The following is a 19870-nucleotide window of genomic DNA, read 5'->3' as shown; positions in this document are numbered from 1 at the left end:
TTCCTTCCCAACATGAGCAATATTTCAATATGGAATTAGGTAACTGGTGAGCTTGGTATCAGTCCAATGGCCTTGAGAGCCAAGCTCATATCTTGAATAATGAATTAATTTTCTAGTTCTCTAGTCAATATAGTTAATAGATAATAGATAATACCTAATATGTAATGTTTTGAAATAAATAAAGAAAGAATAAATAAGAAAAGACAACAATGCCTTTGAAAGCTTAAAAATAAATATAAGTTAATGAGAGGTATTGTGATAATTGAACAAATGGCTTGACAAGTATAAATAGAAAAAAAAAAAAAAAAAAAAAAAAGAGAAATATGTAATTGAAAGAGAGAACCGGTAGTTGAAGAAGAAGAAGAAGAAGAAAAGAAAGGAAAAGGATTAGAGAAACTAATGCTTAAATGAGTATGATTACAGAGAAAATGCATTAATCTTTTAGAGAAAAATTCTAAAAATATATATGCAATAAGAAGAGGAGGAAAAGGAGAACCTGCCTTTGAGAGATATCATAGTCTTTTTTATAACTCACGGGGCTTATCTTTTTTTGAAGAAAAATAATTAAAGTATAAGTAAAATATCTCTAATTTATCAGGATAAAATATTTCTAACTCGTCAGGGAGTAAAATATCTTTAACTTATCATAGTAAAATATCTCTAATTCATGGTATGATCATGGAGCCTAAGATTCTTTAGAGTTAAAAAGAGCATGAATCCGAAGATAGTATGTCTGACAACTCAATAGACTTATATATATCTGGACTTAGTGCTTGGCTGAGCTTAAGAATATTAGGTTCGGTAGCTCGTCAAACCCATATATATTTGATTGAGTACTATGTTATTATCCTATCTTCTGTTACTTTTTTAAGAAGAGAGAATCCGAGGAAAAACAAAAAATGCCAATCCATCAGTACCATACCAAGTGATTTTGAACCCTAACGGTCCTCTTATTGAGGCTTTTGGACTAAAAATTATTCTGGAGAATGGTCTAGATGTAGATGCAACACTATCTAATGTTATCAGGCCAAATGGTACTCATTGAGACTGCCATTTGGGGATTTAATTTTCTAATTACTCATGTTGATGACACTGTAGTTTGGAAATTTATTCTACAGTGAAATTCATTGGTAAAAATGCTTTGGATATCAGTGGAAGAAAGGTTCCAGGTTGGACTAGTGTAAGCTTCTGTGGGGACCTATGGAGTATGGAAATTTCACATTATTTGTGTAAAATAGACAGGCAAGTTGGTGATGGATCTGCAGAAATTTCTTGGGCCAAACAATTTTTGCAGAAGAAGAATTTTATGTTGTTTTGTTAAGAATTACCTTAGAAACTGGCTGTGAACTTCATCAAGCTGGAAAATTGATGAAAATGAATCCATGTATAAGCAGAAGTTGGACAATTGATGAAAATGAATCCATGTATAAGCAGAAGTTGGACAATAAGCTATCACTCAGTGGTAAGTCCATAGATTTATCTAAAATAGAGATGCACGCAGCTTTAACTCCACCTTAACTAGACATTGAGGTAACGTCTCGAGACAAAAAAAAAAAAAAAAGATAGTGGAGATAAAGGGAATTTGTCTCATGTCTTTTTTATTATAGAATAATAGAAATTCACTTCAAAATTGTTCTAAAGACAAGAGGAGATTCTTAACATTTCACTATTAAGAGGAGATTATTACATTTTGAAACCAATAGAAGCAATGATTAGACATAAAAAGGTTGTGGAAAATTTGATAAGAGGAGCATCGAGCTTCATGAAAGCTGCAAGATGTGGAACTGGTAAAATTAGAACTAGTGAAAGACTAGATTGCATAATTTGTTGGGGATAGCTAGCATGATCAGCATCCCATTGCAAGCCATCCAAGCCACTTCCTGTGCTTCATTTTGTGTCTTCTACCTTTTTGGGAAGCCTTTGAACTTCCTACACATGCTTCTGCAGTACATGTGATCTCCTGAAAAATTGCCAAATATATGTATTTATGCTACTAGAAAATATGTCAAGAATATGATGAGAAAAATTAGATGAGGACATATAGAATGCTATTCCAAGAAAGGAACTCTCACTTGATCGATAAGAGAATTATCCTGCTTCTCTTTGTTGGCGATGATCATTTGCTCATCCTCTTTAGAGAGTACGGTTGAAATTTCATCATGGCCAATTTTTTCAGGTCCTTGAATGGTGGAAGAGCTTGACCTTGATGTGTTTTCTACATCCACCTCTAGGCTTAACTGATGAAAGGAAAATATAAGAAAATTAATCACTACGATGACTTTACAGCAACATTTTAGGGACTTGAAATTTGAATGATTATTAAATCTTCAAAGAAAGGGCTCTAAGAAATTCCCACATAAATTCTAACTATCTGCATTGCAAATCAATACATGTATGTGATAAGAATCTCAGGATATATAAAGATGTTTAGAAACCTGCAATGCTCGATTTTCGAGCGTTTCTAGCCTCCACATCAGGGTGCCTTTGTGCTGAACTTCCTCGAGTGCAGATGTTAAAGCCTTGCACTGATCCTCTGCTTCCACTGTCCTGACAACAGATTTGGCAGCATGCCTTCCTCTTCCTGACGAGGAATGCTTCTCTTCCAGAAATTGCAGCTGTATAGATTCAACAAAATTCTTTGTACTCAGAAAGATTATTATAGAAGATACAAGTAATCCTTGAATTGGAACTTCCAAATCCAAAAATTATGCAGAATGACGTAATGACTTATAGGTCATAGGGCATGTAATAGCAGATTAAAATGCATTACCAAGTGATCAAGGCGATCTAATCTTGTTAGAACAGGCAAAGGAGAAAAGAGCTCTGGCTTTTCTTCCTGCCCCATGATTGTCAACTATGATCAGATCATTTTCAAGCTTGCAGTTCAGACTGTGCAAGCAAGCTTTCAGGCTATTACAGAAGTGGTTCTTTTTAAAGGGGCTTTAAATGATGACCACCTTTCCATACCGTCTTGTCATTACTGATCATGCAATCATCTTCAAAAGATATTTTATTCTTATCCCATCATGCATGCCTTATCTACTCTAGCTTGGCTTCTTTTATTTCCTCTATATTATCAATATGGTGTCAGGGTATGGCTCATTGACTTCGCGTGAGGCCAAAATTGCCCTTCAAGAATGGTGTCATCATGTGTCTTGATTTGCCTCAACCACTCCTTGTAATGCGATGCACTGCTGCAACCATACAAAAAGTATATTAGCAAAGTTTGCCCCTTCTGCTCTTTACTGAGACATTGAATTTTCAGCATACGAGTGCTCCAACATTGGTAAATATATTTGACAGTGCATTTAGTGGCACTGTGAAAGGATCAAACAAAACCATTGGTGACACTTAAAGTGAATCAATGGCAACACTACTGTCATCTTCGTCCTATTCTTTTTGTATTGTGGAACAAAACTAACAATGCTTTCTTGGCGTCGTCAAAGAGAAAACCATGGCAAAAGACGCGTCATTCAAGACAAAAAAAAAATGTCCCTGAAATGCTAAATGTCAAACAGGAGATGCATTTTTGTACGATATCCAAACCTGTGTATTCTAGTTTTGGATTATACCTAAACATTTATTATGACAAATTACATATTTTAGTGGGACTGGTCCAGCTGCCAAGCATGCAGCATGCATTTCTCATCACTATAATCAAAGCCCAAACTTTGGGAAATGCTTCTTGTTTTATGGACATGAAGTTTAGGGTAGGAGGTGAATAGTGGAGGGAGGTGCCATGAAGGAGTATTAATGGTCTAGCATTTATGTATTAGTATACCAGTATCTTTAGACAATACAAACATCTAGCATGAAGCAAGCAAGAATCGAAAGCTTTGTCTTTATATGAAAAACCAAAACCTTTTTTTTTTGTTTTTCCAAGCAGCTTCTCTTACAATAATGATGGAAATAATCCAGGTCATCAACTACGATCCTTATCGAAAGGCTTGAGCAACCCGTAAGTAAATGCCATGGCAATCCACCCTCCAAGTAGAATGCTTACTGCAGATATCCTAACTGGTGAACCGCCAAGATAAGCTCCCAAACCTCCAAAAAAAGCCAGAGCTACTGATGCAACCACAGGAATCATCACAATACTAACAACATTTTGCGCAACAAGCATGGCAGACAGCAAAGGCACACAAGATCCTATCAAAAATATAAACCTGATGTCATTGAAGCCTTGTAGGGGTTTGTTAGCACCTCCTCTCTGTCATCCTCCAGCATTATTTCAGCACTTTTCTTCGCATCTTCTTGAATTACTTTCATTGCAGGAGACCTTCCAGGAGACATACCCGGAGGCAACTTTGGCTCGTGGATCATACTCGGTGACCTTCTCTGTGTTGGCCCAGAGATGAGCTTGGCAAACTGTATATTTCCAGGGGGATCATCCAGCTTCGCTTCTCCATTCATGCTTGCTAGCGTTACTGTGACATCGAGTCCGATTCCAGGAGAATCTTTTCCATCATTTTTTGAACTGAAATCGCTTACAGTTTCCCTTTCGATATCTCTCTGGGTTGAGACTGAAACAAACTCCCCAACAGCCATGCTACAGGCACCTGCAAGAGCTCCAGCCAGTCCAGACAAGACCATGGACCGGCTATCTTCCTTTGCTGCACCTACACCAAGCATTAGTGATGTAGTGGAAAGCAAACCATCATTAGCTCCCAGAATAGCTGCTCGGAGCCATTGAGCTCGCCACAATCTCTGGACTTTCTGAGCATCTTCATCAGCTACTGAAATCTTATGTTCAGCACAAGTTTCTGATATTTGATGTGAAGCCATGTTAAAGAGAGATGGGCTTTTAGCTTAGGGACAGAAGTTAGGGAGGAGTGTGGCTGCCTGGGTTGAGACACACAAAAGGCACGTGGAGTATATAAATATATCCTGGTATGTATAAGTAAGTGGCATGGATGCGGACGAGCTGAGAACTTCACCAGTAAAAATGGATTTCTTCATAAAAAGACAAGATACTTAGGTGGTACCGTGAAAGATTACTTATGGGACCAACACAAACGTTGAAGTCTAAGACAATTTCATCTTTTATGCTATGGATCAGAAGAAAATCATTTTCTACTATCAATATTTGCGGAGAAAATCTTCCTTAAACATACACCTGTTAGATTCCTTGTTGTCGTAGACAGGTTCGACTTTGTTTACATCTACAAGATCCTTCCAAGACAATTGCTTCCAATATTACAGCAGGTTTTTCTCTCTCACTTAAGGACTGCAATTTGACCCCTACTCCCCTGTGCAGCCATTTTACTGCTTGCTTATACTTTATCCTATCGTAAGTAAACATATGCATGTACGGGTATTTTCTTTTTGTTATATCTATCACTTGCTTATGCTTTCCTTATCTTTCTAACCTCCATTGATAGGATCTGTTGAAGCATGGATGCATGCCACGCAAGTGCAAGACATTCAGAAAATGTGAGAGAATGGCAAGGCAAAACCAATAAATCCAATTCACAGCAATGTGAAAGGTGACCGGCAAGGCAAATCTTTTATATTCAAGGTAATGATACTCGGCAATTTAGCTCTATCTCAAGCATATATGTCAAGTTCAAGAAACAGATACTCGGCAATTTAGCTCTATCTCAAGCATATATGTCAAGTTCAAGCAACAGGTGCCATTTCACAAGGACTTTCTCAAAAGAACCGATCAGGGTAATTAGCTTCCCATATAAATCATATCAAGCCCTCCTTGTATGGTTGAACCAACACAAGAAACATCTTTGTCATGCTCTAGACGATTCAACACTGCATGGGTAGCTGTCATCTGATTTTTACTTTAATTAAGAATTATTGTAAGATTTAATCATTCAATACATCAAGGCAGTGTGACGGTAATGACCTCAAACCTTCCACTTCTACATCAGTATATCCTGTCAGGGACATTCCTATACCAAAAAAAAATCATAAAATGTTTCGAATACAAGGTCTATGGTCTTCTTGTTCCCTAAGCTAGTTTGGATATTCACAAGTCTGTACATGATTATAAGCTAAAATTTCACGGATGGAGTATCGCATGTACAGTAAGGATATCTTATAGAAGCAAGATTGAATTGAAAGACCACGAGTTAATATAAATGAGAGAGGTACTCATGTTTCATAGAAGAACAACAGTATATTTAACTCATGCTGCTAGTGTGACTTTAGAAATAGCCATCCCTCTTGTCTTGTTCCTCAGCTTCCTTGTTAGCAGCTTGAACAGACTTGAACCACAAAAATGCCTGCAGACAAGGTCAGGTTAGCCAAACAATGGGACTAGACAACTTTATCATCCGCGACAGTTTGTCACTAAATGGATGTCATAAGTTAATCGAGTCAAAAAAAATCTCTTCATCCATGCCCGTAGCTACAGGATTATGCCAACTTAAAAACTACCACAATTATATCATCATCACTTCATGTCAAGATCCATTGAATTTCAAGAATCAATTTCCTGAGTCTTAGTCAATATATATCCACTAGCTTAACACCCAAAAAGATATATAGCACTTACGGAAAAGGGAATGCCAGTAAACGCAAAGAATCCTAGCAATGGAGCATAAAAAATGCTGTCTGGGTTCACAACTCCGAAAACCGGCCTCTGATTCACATACTCAAAAATGGAACCAATCTGAACACATTGAATTTCAATCAATCAAACCATCTACTAATTAGTATATAAAGCTACAGAGGAGGGGGAAAAAAAGAACAAGAAGTCGGGAAACTCACCGCGGCAATTGCTGTAATTGCTGAGGCAAGTAAATAAACAAAAAAGGGAACTTCAAAGTTCTGCTTTGATGAGTTCTCTTTGCCTTCACCCTTAGCCCATGGTGGGGGTTCATCAGAATCCGGTTTAGCCCAGGATGGGATAGTTTCTTCAGATTTACTAGACTTTGCAGACCCTTCAGTTGCAGCACATACAAAAAACTTCTTTTGCTTCTGATAAGCATAATAACTCCCTCTACTTTTCACTGTTGATTGATTCGAATCCATTACCTTATTTCTAACAAATAATCTAGAACATGAACCGTGCATTATCAAATCTGAATTGCACCAACACAACAATGTTGCAGCAGCCATTGTTTCCTTCTCTTCCCCCTTTCAAATTCTTCACTCTTCTTTCAATTCTTTATACTATAGACCTAAAAACATTGACAACATTATTAGAACCATTTTTATGCCAAGTTGCTAACTACAGTGTCCAACAAGAACATTCTTGGTTTTCACTACAAAAATACTTTAGTTCTTTCATTTTCTTGGTAAATGATAAGTTAAGAACCACAAGCAAGACCCATGAAACATGCATGCAGAAATTCTGTCTGTCTTTGACATGCAATTGGTTTCATGTAAACTGTTTTTAAGCTATTTTTGTTGAATATTAGAGAATTTCTTGATTAGTGGCCATAATAGTATATGATGCTAAGGATGGTGATAATTCCTGATAGAAAACTGTAAAGAGACTCAAAAGATGAGAAGTGATGAAGGAATACCTGTTGAAATTTGGGTTACAACACAAGGTTGAAGAGTGAAGTGTGCGAGGTGAAGCAGAGGATAAGCAGGGGTGCCTCTGCACTTAGCTCAGCCACACACAACTCAAATGGTTCCTTCCCTTCCTTTGTACTCTCTTTTTCTTGGGTTTGGAGGTAGTTTAGTTGGGCCTGGACATGTTCATGGGCCGGGCTTAGATTTTCAGTTTGCAAAATTTTGAAGGGTCCAAAATTATCTGCATTCTGTGTTTTGTCTTAATTATATTTAATAGTATTTACTTAATTAATAAACACTATAATTTTACATAGATTTCATTCAAAACTCTCTCTCAAGACTTAGTTAAAAAAACTATATATATAATTTATAACTTTTCTTAAACATATATTTTTAAATTACAATCGCAAAAACTACTATAACACTAAACTAACTAAACTTTAACCCTACAATCCAAATGATTTTAGTTAATTCTTGATTAAGTTAACCCTTAGTTAGATAAAAAAAAAAAAAAAAACTATAATTTACAACTTTTCTTACATATATATTCTACTATAACACTAAACTAACTAAACCTCAGCCCTACAACCCAATTGATTGTAGTTAATTTTTAATTTAGTTGATTTTCAATTTAGTTGATCGGATAAATCAACTTAACAACCCAACTAACCCAAGTAAAAGCGTGTTTAGTATCGTGGTTGTGGTTTGAAAAAAGTTATTTTATAAAAAGTACATTTAGTTAAGGTTGGTTTGAAAACATAAGTGTTTAGTTAAAACTGTGGTTGAAATTAAGATTGAACAAAAAGTAGTTTAATATGTTTGGTTAAGAATGCTTTTGAAATTGAGGTTATAAAATAATTTTAAAAAATATATTAATATTGATGATTTTTAATTTAAATATTGTAAATTTAACTATTGCTATTACATCATGAAATAAATAATATTTTATATAAAATATTATTTATTATTTCATTAAACTATCTACAATTCTATCACGTATGAAATTGATATTACGATCAAATTTTGTAAATGCGGTGTCATCAAGCTATCTCCGTCTAATTTATGTAGTCATTAAATAATGTTTAACACTAGGTTTTTTTAAATAAAACACAATTAAAAATAAAAAAAAATTATTTTATTGGGTCGGACTGTTCATCCATTTTCCTATTACAAGAAGCAGCCGAGAGCTGCTTCTTGTAACTTATAGTTGCATCAAAGTTAATGGTGGGACCCACCATTGAAAAATTGTGATGGGAATGCTATCAAACACTAAAAATTATGATTGCGGGTGAACATCACCCGTAGCTATAATACCAAACAGCCACTAAATTTGGGTAATTTCATTGGGTTAGCTCTTAAGATTATTTTTTTCCCCTAAAATAATGTTTTAAGTGTTTTTCTTGTTTTGTTTTTTTGTTCAAACAATGTTATTTCATTTAAAAACAACCAAAGTGATCTTAATTGAATATATTGACTAAACCTATTAATTCATGACTTGGATTTTAAATTAGTTCAGATTTCGAGTCGGATATATATATTAAAATAAAAAACCCGCATAATAATACCGTCGTCATTAAAACTAGAAACATTCTCAGCACCAAATAATTCAGAGCCAAGTTAATCAGAGCCAAACATGGAAGTACTGCTTGTTATGTCACTCTGTTTCGTCTTTTAAAAGCAAAATCCACCATAACTTTTTATCTTCAAAGCTGTCATATACCATAAAGAAATGGTACAAGTCGACAAAGAAAACCCAACTTTTTGCTTAACAACATTATTTTTGTACAACATCATCGTCTTCATCCCCTGTTTTTTGTTTTGTAATCTCTTGCACGTAATCGGTGAGGTCACCGGGAGAAGAAAGGAAGAAGGCTCCCAGCGCCCATTCCTTGGCTTCATCATCAATCTAAACCCATATTTTCTTCATTATTATCCACACTGATAATGGAGGGGTTGGTTGCCTTCTAAAGCATCATTAGCTTGGGAAAGAAGGCAGGAAATGATTTTAAAAGTTTGGTTCGAGTAAATCCAGAAGATCATCTGTCACCCATCATCATCACACCATCATTGTCGTCATACCAATTTTACCAGTTCATACCTCGCGGGTTTGCCTTGTTGCCAAGCAATTTTACTCCTTTTCTTTGCCATTTTTAGTCTGAGTTTTAGAGCTAATAAGTATGAAAAAAACACATCAATTATCTTTGTTATAATACCCAATTTAGAATCCAATCCGGTCTTGAATCATGAGTTAAACGAGTTAAACTAAAATTATAATTTAAATAAAAAATCAAAACAATATGGTTTAGAAAATCCCAAAACAATATGTTATTAGTAAAAATAAACAAGCTTGAAGTTCACGAGTGAGAGATGATCAAATAGACCAAGTTTACATGCATGTCTTCGATATAAGAAAAAATTCTTGATCGACATATAAATTGATGTCAAAACATTCTTTATTATTTAAAAACAATAAAATATTGGTTTAGAAATCCCAAAACAATATTATTTTAGTAAAAAAAAAATAATTTAAAATAAAAATCAATATCTACCAAGCAAGCTTTAAATAGTGATCAAAATAACCACACAGATCACCAAGTTTACATTATTAATGTCAAAACATTTTTTATCATTTAAAAACAAAATAATTTATACAGTTTTGAAAATATTAAAACAATATTATTTTAATAAAAAATAATTTAAAATAAAAACCAACATTTATCAAAAAAATTTGAAGTCGAGGAGCAATCAAGATAATCAATCAAACCAAGTTCACATGATCAACATAAAATTGATGCCAGAAAATTCTTTATCATTTAAAAAAAATAAAAAAAAAAAAAAGGAAGGGAGGAGAGGCAATCATGGTAATAATCCTAATCACATCATAAAGGACAATAAATCAGAATCCAACACTTTATAGAGATTCTGCAAATGGGGTTGAAAATCTTTTGCAGCTTTGCACCGAAAAGAATGATGAATGAGTCTCCTGTAGTCAACTAACACACTTGATGCCCTGCAGCACAGCAACTCCTCCTTTTTCTCTTTCCATTTTTTTCAACTTTTCTGTTGGTAATGGTAGTCGCATTGGAAAGAAGCTCAAACTTTGATCATCATTTTCACCAAAGATTCTGCAGCTCGCATAATTATTGTATCCTTCTTACTTTATATTAAACATAAAGTTTGCAAAAAAATGAGAGAGTGAGAGAGAGAGATTTACACTTGTTTGGAATCTTGCTGGTTTTTATTTTCAGATTTTTTAAAAATTTTATTTTTATTTTTAAAAAAAATATCAAATTAATTTTTTTTTATGATTTTAATGTATTGATATCAAAAATTAAAAAAAAATATTTTTTTAAAAAAATTTAAAAACACTGTATATTATAATATCAAACAAACTATTTACCATGATATGCTATGGAAAGGTTAGCTGTCGTTTACTGCATCTTTTGAGTGGCTGAGTGCTGTCATTGTTTAATCACAGGCCAAATTGTAACATATCAATTGCTGCTCAAGTCTACTTTTTTTTTTCTTTTTTTTTTAAGGGGGTAATTCTGAATTAGACCCCAAGCAAAGACAAGTTTCTAATTAGGTCCTCCATCTATTGGATATCACAGTTAAATAGACGCTACATATTGACTTGTATTGAAAGTTTGAACAGTATTTTCCTCACCGTTATTAAATTTAGCCCTACTTAATAGATCAACTCAAAACCTATGTTAAACTTAATCTAAAAAAACAATGATCTAGAAATTTACTCGCTCGATAAGTCAACTTCCCAACATTATCAGAATCTAGATTGAGCTTTAAAAAATCAAAATGATATTCTCTTAAGTGACCCAATTCAATCTGGATCAACACAATCAACTCGTAAAATAGATCATGGGTCGGGTTGAGTTTCATTAACATGATTTTTCTAATAAATTTGTAAACTCGGTCTAGGTAATGGGTTCAATTTGCATTAATAAAAATTATATAATAAATTATCTAGATTGACTTTTAAGAGATCAAAACAGTATTATCTTAGCCGACTCAATTCAATCTAGATCAATTGGGTCAATTTGTGACTTAAATAATAAAAAAAATATTATTAACATACATTTCATGAAAAAAAAGTTATTTGAAAAATAAATACTATCATATTGCTGAATATACTCTAAAAAATAAATTAAAATCATTTAAAGAGACTGTGAGAAAGCAAAAGCAAAGGATTACGAGTGCTCCATGGCTGGATCTTTTAATGCTATATGGGAATTGTGTTCTCTGCAATATAATTTAGATGATGGGCTCAAGCAGCAAGAAGAACAATGATGGCAATCATTATATTATCACATGGAAATGCAATTCCTGATGATCTTAATGATGATGATGATGGTGAGAAAATCATTTTCAGGAGCAAATTAACTGGGAAGAGAAATCCATGGCAATCATGCTCCATGACAGGACATTGATGGGTTTCCCAGAAAAATGTCTGAGACATGCAGAGGATCGTCTCTGTTCCACGCAATAACATAACAGATATTTGGTATTGTGATGCATCATTCTTTTTAAGTATATTTTTTAATTGAAAATAAATCTACACAATGCTACAAAGTGTTCTCATCTAGCTTAACTCACAAAAAAAAATATTAATGATATATTTTCAAGGTGAAAATAGTTTTAAAAAGCACAAAAAATAAGTATACTATTGCCTCCAAGCAAGTTTTAAAATTTGTTTGGTATTGTGATACATGATTCTTTCTAAATATACTTTTTAATAAAAAATAAATCTACACAATGCCGAAAAGTAGTAAACTTTCATATGTTATTATTCAAGATAAAATATTTAAACCTGATCAAACTTGTAATTTGATTTTAAAAAAAATTAAATTTTTTTTAAAATGATATAATTTTAAGGATGTGTTTGAGAGTGTAGTTGTGGTTGTTTTTTAAAGTGCTTTTTACTTGGAAATACATTAAAATAATATATATTTTTTATTTTTTTAAAAAATATTTTTAATATTAACCTATTAAAATAACAAAAACAAAAAATAACTAAATCCACTAGAATCTACCCGTGAATATGCCGTACTTGTAAAATGTGATTAATTGATTGCTGTTAAAAATACAAAGCATGACAGCAGGGGCATGGGGGCTAGCAAGCAAAAAGGGCACAGGCCTCTCTTCTCCTCTCCCATCCTTTCCTAAGCTGCATCAAGAATGCTAGCTGTCTTCATTGTATCTTCATTGGAAGACGTTATTTAGAAAAAAAGCTAGGTAATATTGTTTTATTTATTTATTTATGTGTATTTTAATTGTAAAAAAATATTTAAAATTATTAATTATATTTTAATATATTTGAAATACAACTATTTTAATAACTTGATAAGATTAGCTAACTTGATGGATCTAAAAATAATTTGGATGATTCTCAATTAACTTAATATTAAAAAATAAAATTAAAAAAAATTAATAATAAAAAAATATAACTTGAGTGAACTTGTCAAACTCATGACACGAGTCATAAAATCATGATATTTTATAAATAAATAAAAAATGAATTTTAAAAAAAATATAATTAAAAAAATATTATTTTAACTTTTCAATACTTATTTTACGTGCTCCAAAAAAATTGATAAACAAAATGTTAGTTTTACCATTTCTTTTGCAAAAATGTTACTCCTACTTATCTTGCAATAATACTAAAATACTATTCATAGCAATAATACTTTTTTTTAACTAGTTTTTTTTTTAATTTTTTTTTTTTTTTTACGAGATTATCTTGGTTTCATGACTTATGTCATGTGTTTGACGAGTTCACCTGAATTGGCTCGGATTAGTTATTTATTTTTTTTAATTAATTTTTTTTAATTTTATCTTCTAATATTTGGTTGATTGAGAATCGTTCGGGTTATTTTCAAACTCATTAGGTCAACCAGGTCATATTAAATTATTAAAATAATTGTATATTGAAATATATTAAAATGCAATTGGCTCTTCTAAATAGCATTTTATCATTTTAGTATATACAAACAAAATATATATATTTATACCATTCAAAAAATTATATTATCAATTTAGCTTTTCTAAGTTCTAAATAGTATCTCCCATTATAAATACTTTAAGAATAATATTTTAGTAAAAAAATGATAAAATAATATTTTATTTAGCACTCATTAAAGCAAGCATGTAAAACAAATATTGAAAAGCAAAAATAATATATATTTAGCTTTCCATTTAACATCTTCCAAAGGACGAGTTCCCTTTTCTTCTCAAAATTAACAAAAGTGAAAACCAACTTCTTTTTTTACCTTAAATTTAACGGTCTCCAGAATTAAAGGCTGAGCTGGCTTTTTGGTTGGTAGGGAGAGAGAGGTAGACGGCGCCGCTGGTGAGGTTGTATTGCCCCTAAAGCAAAGCTTTCTCTCTTTTGTTTTATGCATAGTCATAAGATCCGACAGATTAACTTCGTGATTTGTTTTCTCCTGACATAACTTAAACTGGATTTTATATAGAATTGATCTCTCTTTTAAAAAACTCAGTCTTATTTCAGGGTTTTTTTTTCATTAAAAAAATTATAATTGGGATTTATTCCCATCATACAAGCTAACTCACTAACTTCATTGACTTATAAATCAAGTCCCTTATCTTATAACTCGAACATGAGCCTTTTAGATTAGATCAATTTTTAAGAAAATAGTTATGATTGTTTTTTTAAAATGTTTTTTATTTAAAAAATATATTAAAAAAATATTTTTGTAATTTTTTTAAAAAAAATTTAAATATTTTTAAAAATAATTTTTTTTAAAATATAAAAACAAACATAATCTAAATTAAATCTTATAACCATGTTTTTATGTGCGTTTGTGAAACAATCAACATATTCAACCACTTGTTATTTAATGGTTTTTGTTTTTTTAAAAAGTTATAGCATGGATTACTTCATTTACTTGCATGTTAACTCGTCTAATTTGTTGGTTTATCTAGCAATTCGAGCCCGAGTCTATCAATCTTTATATATACACACACATACATTTTTATGTGTGTGTTTGTATGAAACAATCAACATATCCAATCAATAGGAGATTTATGCATGGATTCAACTTGGAAATTAAATTAGTCGGTAGGATATATTTAATTTTATGTTGGGTTAAAAAAAAAGATTTTTTCAACACAATTTGTTTTTTAAAAAAGGGTCTACAATATCTTTTATTATTATTATTATTAAAATAGATGTATGTATTAATTTGCATGTATATTGAATTTATTAATACATTTATATTTTACACATTGATACGATGTTGATATTTATGGACACTTATCAAATTCAGCACAACGTCGTGAATTTATTAAATGAATTCAAAACTAGACAACATATTTTTTATATATTTAAGAAAAAAAACAACATTTTTTAAATAAAAATTATAAAAAATATTCTTTAAATTGACCGGGTTGGATGAACAGATTTAATCGGGTCAGCCTTTTAAAATGAAACTCTTTTCGATTTGGTTAAATTAAGGACATCCATGCCAGGATTAGAGGATTGATGAGAGGTTTATACAAGCAAAGTATATTATCCTTGTGTGTGGACAAAGTGGGCCACTGATGCTGGTTTCCTCTGTACTGTATATTTTCACGCCATATCGGTGATTGTGTCTTGAAAAAAACTTTGTTTCTACTCGCACTCACGTATATAAAGATGGTGGACTTGATTGCATTCTTGTGAAGTGTGAACATTCTCTCCCCTGCCCGCTTTCTGTTTTTTCCTTTCAGTAATTAATAATCACCCCCACCCGCCCCCTTTTCTGCTGCCGCCTATATATTCCACCGACTGTTCCTTGTTTCAGGAACTTGCAGTAGTGACTTTTACTTGGAGTGTTGATGGCTTCTATAAGTTGGTGTAGCCTTTTCTGTCTCTTTCTTGCTGTTTTTGTAGCAGAAGTTGGTTTTTGCTCTTCTTCCAAGGTTTGTGTTGATTCTTGATATGATATATGTTTTTTCTTGCTAGTTTCTTGGCGGGTTTTATTTGATTTTTTGTTTTGTTTCTTGAATTTGTAGGTTTATGTGGTTTATATGGGAAGCAAAAGTGGGGACGACCCAGATGATGTTTTGAGCCAAAATCATCACATGCTTGCTTCTGTACATGGAGGAAGGTCAAAACTTTGTGCCCTTTCCAATACTTTCTCATGTCATTCGTTGTTTCGCTTTTTTGTTTTTTATTTGTTGGTTTAATGTGGTGTGCTACTGACAGTGTCGAGCAAGCGCAGGCCTCTCACCTTTATACTTACAGACATGGCTTTAAAGGTTTTGCTGCTAAGCTGACTGATGAACAAGCTTCTCAGATTGCTAGTAAGTTTATGACTTTAGGAGCAATTTATTGCTTTGTTCTGGAATCAGAATGATATTTTTTATAGCATTTTTCTGTTTTTTCGTGACAGTGATGCCTGGAGTGGTCTCTGTGTTTCCCAATTCGAAAAGAAAGCTACATACCACTCACTCATGGGATTTCATGGGTCTGGTGGGTGAAGAGACCATGGAGATACCAGGGCATTCAACCAAGAACCAAGTCAATGTTATAATTGGTTTTATTGATACTGGTGAGGGTCTTTCTTTTTGCCTTTAAAAGTAGTTTCCTGTGTACTAATTCTTGATTGAATACCCCCGTGAGTTTTGATTAAGTACTGCTGCATATACAGACAAGTCTTCTGATATATTTTTCTTTTTGCTGAATGATGTCCTTGATATTAGAGATTCATTCTGAAATTCCATCTTTGCTTGTTTATTGCTTAAGAAATTCCTGATAAATTTGGTTGGCATATAAATTTTAAAAACAAATAGTGGATTTGATTCTTATGGTCAGGAATTTGGCCTGAATCTCCAAGTTTTAGTGATGCCGATATGCCTCCAGTGCCAGCCAGATGGAGGGGGAAGTGCCAGCTAGGAGAAGCATTCAATGCTTCGTCTTGCAACAGGTTCATTCTTGCTCAATAATTTATTCAATGATTGATTCAGTGGACATTAATTTATTGGTGGAGGATCTAAATTTATTAATAGGAAGGTGATTGGAGCACGATACTATATGAGTGGCTATGAAGCTGAAGAAGATTCATCAAGGATAATGTCATTTAGATCCCCAAGGGACAGCTCTGGTCATGGCAGTCACACAGCCTCGATAGCTGCTGGTCGTTATGTTACAAATATGAATTATAAGGGGTTGGCAGCTGGAGGGGCTAGAGGAGGTGCACCAATGGCCAGAATTGCAGTTTACAAGACATGTTGGGAGTCAGGTTGCTATGATGTTGACTTGTTAGCTGCCTTTGATGATGCAATCAGAGATGGGGTTCATATTTTGTCCGTTTCTTTGGGTCCTGATGCTCCCCAGGGAGATTATTTCAATGATGCCATCTCCATTGGGTCATTCCATGCTGCTAGCCGTGGAGTGTTAGTTGTTGCTTCAGTTGGAAATGCAGGAACCCGTGGTTCTGCAACCAACCTTGCCCCTTGGATGATCACTGTTGGTGCTAGTTCGATGGATAGGGATTTTGCATCTGACATTGTTTTAGGAAATGCCACAAAATTCATGGTAATACAACTCTGTCCTTATATTAAGTATTGTTTGCAGTAATTGGCAGAGCCTTATTAGTTCTCAATTCTGAAAAACAGGGGGAAAGTCTGAGTCTCTTTGAAATGAAAGCCTCTGCAAGGATCATCTCTGCCTCTGAAGCCTTTGCAGGATATTTCACACCTTATCAATCCAGGTGAAGCAACAGGTACTCGAAAGTGAGTGAAATTTATATTCCAATGCATGGGAGAAATCTGAGTTAGTTTCCTTTTACCTGCTTGTTCATGTAGTTACTGTTTGGAGAGTTCCTTGAATGGTACCAAAGCCAGAGGGAAAGTTCTTGTCTGTCGACATGCTGAGAGTTCAAGTGAGTCTAAGATTGCAAAGAGCCAGGTAGTGAAAGAAGCTGGAGGAGTTGGAATGGTTCTTATTGACGAGGCATATCAAGATGTTGCCATCCCTTTTCCCATCCCTTCAGCTGTTGTGGGGAGGGAGATGGGAAGAAAGATTCTATCTTACATAAACAACACACGGTTTGTCTTTTTCTTGCCAGTATGGAGACTGAGTGTTTGAGCGCTCAAGTTTCTCAAAGTTTCTGATTCAGGGTACTCTGATTGTGAACAGCAAACCAATGTCAAGAATTTCTCGTGCAAAGACAGTTTTGGGTTCTCAACCAGCACCTCGTATTGCTTCATTTTCTTCCAAAGGACCCAATTCCCTGACACCTGAAATTCTGAAGGTAACTTGTCAACTTGAGATCAACTAGTTTTTCAGAAGACCTACTGGCCTATTTTAATTATTTTTTCAACTTATGTCATGCTTCGTTTATGATATTCTAAGTCTCTACCTCTTTCCTTGTGACATTACTGCTTTGTAGCCTGATGTTGCAGCTCCTGGACTGAACATCCTCGCAGCCTGGTCTCCAGCAGCTGGGAAAATGCAATTCAACATTCTTTCTGGAACTTCTATGTCATGCCCACACATAACAGGAGTTGTAACCTTGATCAAAGCAGTTCATCCGTCTTGGTCTCCATCGGCCATCAAGTCTGCAATCATGACCACAGGTAAGTGATAATCGATTTGGTGTTCCACGACAAGTTCTCTCCATGGGATTCATGAAGTCTCTAAAACATGCTACCTTTTGTTGAGAATTATCTGACCAAGAATCTGGATTTCAAATGGAAAATGCAGCTACCATCCTGGATAAGAGTGGCAAACCCATCAGAGTGGATCCTGAAGGAAGAATGGCCAATGCATTTGATTATGGATCAGGGTTTGTTGATCCTACAAGAGTTCTTGATCCTGGCCTCGTCTATGATGCCCATCCAATAGATTATAAAGCTTTTCTCTGTTCAATTGGTTATGATGAGAAATCACTGCATCTGGTCACAAGAGATAACAGCACATGTAATCAGACATTTACAACAGCTTCCAGCCTCAATTACCCCTCAATCACTGTTTCAAATCTTAAAGACAGCTTCTCAGTGACTCGAACCGTGACAAATGTTGGGAAAGCGAGAAGTGTTTACAAAGCTGCAGTGTCTAATCCGGCAGGAATCAATGTTACCGTTGTGCCAAAGCAACTAATCTTTAACAGGTATGGCCAGAAGATCAGATTCACAGTGAATTTCAAGGTGGCTGCTCCATCAAAGGGCTATGCATTTGGTTTTTTGACATGGAGGAGTGCAGATGCACGGGTCACCAGCCCCCTAGTTGTCCGGGCTGCACCATCTCCCATGGGGCTGATGAGATAGCCTGGCTTAGTTTGTATATATTAGCTTAGGAACTTCGAGATCCTGATAACCCTACACGAATACAGATGCAGAAATATACTTGAGTTCATAAATCCCTAGTAGCGTACCGTTACATACCTGGATCATGCAGGCAACGGAATAAATTTTAAGATTGTTGAACAGGCCGCGCATAAAATGGCAATATATACAATGCCGAAATTTGGCTCTCTTTATTTATTCATTTACTTGTTCTTCCTCAGTCTCTCTAGTATGTTTATATATATACATACATATACATTATTGAACCTGGATCATGTTCATTGCTCTGTTTTACCCTTCCTTTCATCATATATCAGAACACTGATTTAGCTGGGAATCACATCAGCACTGGCAACTTTAGGCAGGAATATGAGCATCCCAAGGATTCTCTACAGAATATAGATGAACCTCTATTGCTATGCCCATTTAATAATATGTTTTCTAAGTCCATGGATTCAGCGCTTCCTTCTCCTGCTAAGTACTCTTCCATGGACTTCTCATTTTTACTCCTGTTTAAATTCAATCAATCATGGTCCTGATTATCATGCTGCAATGCCATAGTGGCCGACAGTAAACAAACATGGCTTATATCATTTCAACTGGCATGTAATAGCATAATCTTATCTGGTTTCCCAAACCAGGTGGGTGTTCACGAGACAAATCATCACAAATAATCCAAGGAGACAAGTTGTCTTCTCCTAAATTGCGAGACATGCTCCCACTCCCACTGATGCGGATGGAGAGCACGGTTCCCAGGCGGAAACTACTCCTTGAATCGAGGAGGATGGGGACTTGTTCAGCTGCTAGAATTCTTATCAACTCTTATCTATTTATTTCAAAATTATGTTGCTAAGTTGTTAATTCTTTCCTAATTTATTTCGGTAAGACTCTGTTGCTACGTTGGCACTCCTTTCCTAGTTTAATTCCTGATTAGAGCACCCTATGTAATCCTTTAAATATGGCAGTGATGGAGAAAAAAGGCAATTGCTGATTTTTTTTACAATATTGAATTTCAGAATGGAGAGATTTCATTAACATAGAGATTCTATTTGTATTTTACTTCCTTCTGGATGTTGACTTGAGGTTG

The 19870-nt window shown here is 34.1% G+C and overlaps 4 protein-coding genes across 7 annotated transcripts; 1 reads left to right on the top strand and 3 right to left on the bottom strand.

Moving 5' to 3' along the window:
- Window positions 1–1592: 1592 nt before the first annotated feature.
- Window positions 1593–2893, bottom strand: LOC118049015 (uncharacterized). Its single transcript, XM_035058876.2, has 4 exons — window positions 2771–2893; window positions 2436–2615; window positions 2073–2237; window positions 1593–1960 (listed from the first exon to the last, which is right to left on the bottom strand). The coding sequence occupies exons 1-4, from the start codon at window positions 2843–2845 to the stop codon at window positions 1847–1849; spliced, it is 534 nt and encodes a 177-aa protein (XP_034914767.2). The 5' UTR covers window positions 2846–2893; the 3' UTR covers window positions 1593–1846.
- A 193-nt stretch (window positions 2894–3086) lies between these two features.
- LOC140954124 (vacuolar iron transporter homolog 1-like) lies at window positions 3087–5632 on the bottom strand. Of its 4 annotated transcripts, XM_073407117.1 has the most exons (3): window positions 4167–5632; window positions 3897–4068; window positions 3087–3194 (listed from the first exon to the last, which is right to left on the bottom strand). In XM_073407117.1, exons 1-2 carry the CDS (start codon window positions 4783–4785, stop codon window positions 3923–3925), a joined length of 765 nt encoding a protein of 254 aa, XP_073263218.1. In that variant the 5' UTR covers window positions 4786–5632; the 3' UTR covers window positions 3087–3194; window positions 3897–3922. The 4 variants fall into 4 exon arrangements, with proteins under 4 accessions (XP_073263218.1, XP_073263220.1, XP_073263217.1 ...); XM_073407119.1 differs by lacking the exon at window positions 3897–4068 and having other exon boundaries at window positions 3093–3194; XM_073407116.1 differs by lacking the exon at window positions 3087–3194 and having other exon boundaries at window positions 3826–4068.
- Window positions 5633–6063: 431 nt separating this feature from the next.
- Window positions 6064–7608, bottom strand: LOC118049016 (uncharacterized). Its single transcript, XM_035058877.2, has 4 exons — window positions 7485–7608; window positions 6724–7136; window positions 6509–6625; window positions 6064–6236 (listed from the first exon to the last, which is right to left on the bottom strand). The coding sequence occupies exons 2-4, from the start codon at window positions 7072–7074 to the stop codon at window positions 6159–6161; spliced, it is 546 nt and encodes a 181-aa protein (XP_034914768.1). The 5' UTR covers window positions 7075–7136; window positions 7485–7608; the 3' UTR covers window positions 6064–6158.
- A 7440-nt stretch (window positions 7609–15048) lies between these two features.
- Window positions 15049–18985, top strand: LOC118048981 (subtilisin-like serine-protease S). The gene is made up of 11 exons (XM_035058831.2): window positions 15049–15414; window positions 15508–15602; window positions 15701–15798; window positions 15888–16046; window positions 16310–16421; window positions 16504–17032; window positions 17113–17207; window positions 17302–17544; window positions 17636–17750; window positions 17889–18075; window positions 18203–18985. The coding sequence occupies exons 1-11, from the start codon at window positions 15331–15333 to the stop codon at window positions 18763–18765; spliced, it is 2280 nt and encodes a 759-aa protein (XP_034914722.1). The 5' UTR covers window positions 15049–15330; the 3' UTR covers window positions 18766–18985.
- The last annotated feature ends 885 nt before the right edge of the window (window positions 18986–19870 follow it).

This window comes from Populus alba, chromosome 1 (genome assembly GCF_005239225.2).
Source record: "Populus alba chromosome 1, ASM523922v2, whole genome shotgun sequence".
NCBI classification, from domain to species: domain Eukaryota; kingdom Viridiplantae; phylum Streptophyta; class Magnoliopsida; order Malpighiales; family Salicaceae; genus Populus; species Populus alba.
Note: the sequence above shows the minus strand (reverse complement) of the source record. Positions and strands in the feature narration are given on the sequence as shown.

Excerpts from the sequence above, each read along its gene's own strand:
- LOC118049015 (XM_035058876.2), bottom strand. The coding sequence starts at position 2,845 with ATGGGGCAGGAAGAAAAGCCAGAGCTCTTTTCTCCTTTGCCTGTTCTA. Across the intron at positions 2,616-2,770 it reads TAGATCGCCTTGATCACTTG|CTGCAATTTCTGGAAGAGAA; the intron begins GTAATGCATTTT and ends GAATCTATACAG. Across the intron at positions 2,238-2,435 it reads TCGAAAATCGAGCATTGCAG|TTAAGCCTAGAGGTGGATGT; the intron begins GTTTCTAAACAT and ends TCCTTTCATCAG.
- LOC140954124 (XM_073407117.1), bottom strand. The coding sequence starts at position 4,785 with ATGGCTTCACATCAAATATCAGAAACTTGTGCTGAACATAAGATTTCA. Across the intron at positions 4,069-4,166 it reads CAAGGCTTCAATGACATCAG|TAGCTCTGGCTTTTTTTGGA; the intron begins GTTTATATTTTT and ends TGGTTGCATCAG.
- LOC118049016 (XM_035058877.2), bottom strand. The coding sequence starts at position 7,074 with ATGGCTGCTGCAACATTGTTGTGTTGGTGCAATTCAGATTTGATAATG. Across the intron at positions 6,626-6,723 it reads CAATTACAGCAATTGCCGCG|ATTGGTTCCATTTTTGAGTA; the intron begins GTGAGTTTCCCG and ends CAATGTGTTCAG. Across the intron at positions 6,237-6,508 it reads TTACTGGCATTCCCTTTTCC|GCATTTTTGTGGTTCAAGTC; the intron begins GTAAGTGCTATA and ends CCTTGTCTGCAG.
- LOC118048981 (XM_035058831.2), top strand. The coding sequence starts at position 15,331 with ATGGCTTCTATAAGTTGGTGTAGCCTTTTCTGTCTCTTTCTTGCTGTT. Across the intron at positions 15,415-15,507 it reads GTTTTTGCTCTTCTTCCAAG|GTTTATGTGGTTTATATGGG; the intron begins GTTTGTGTTGAT and ends TTGAATTTGTAG. Across the intron at positions 15,603-15,700 it reads GCTTCTGTACATGGAGGAAG|TGTCGAGCAAGCGCAGGCCT; the intron begins GTCAAAACTTTG and ends TGCTACTGACAG.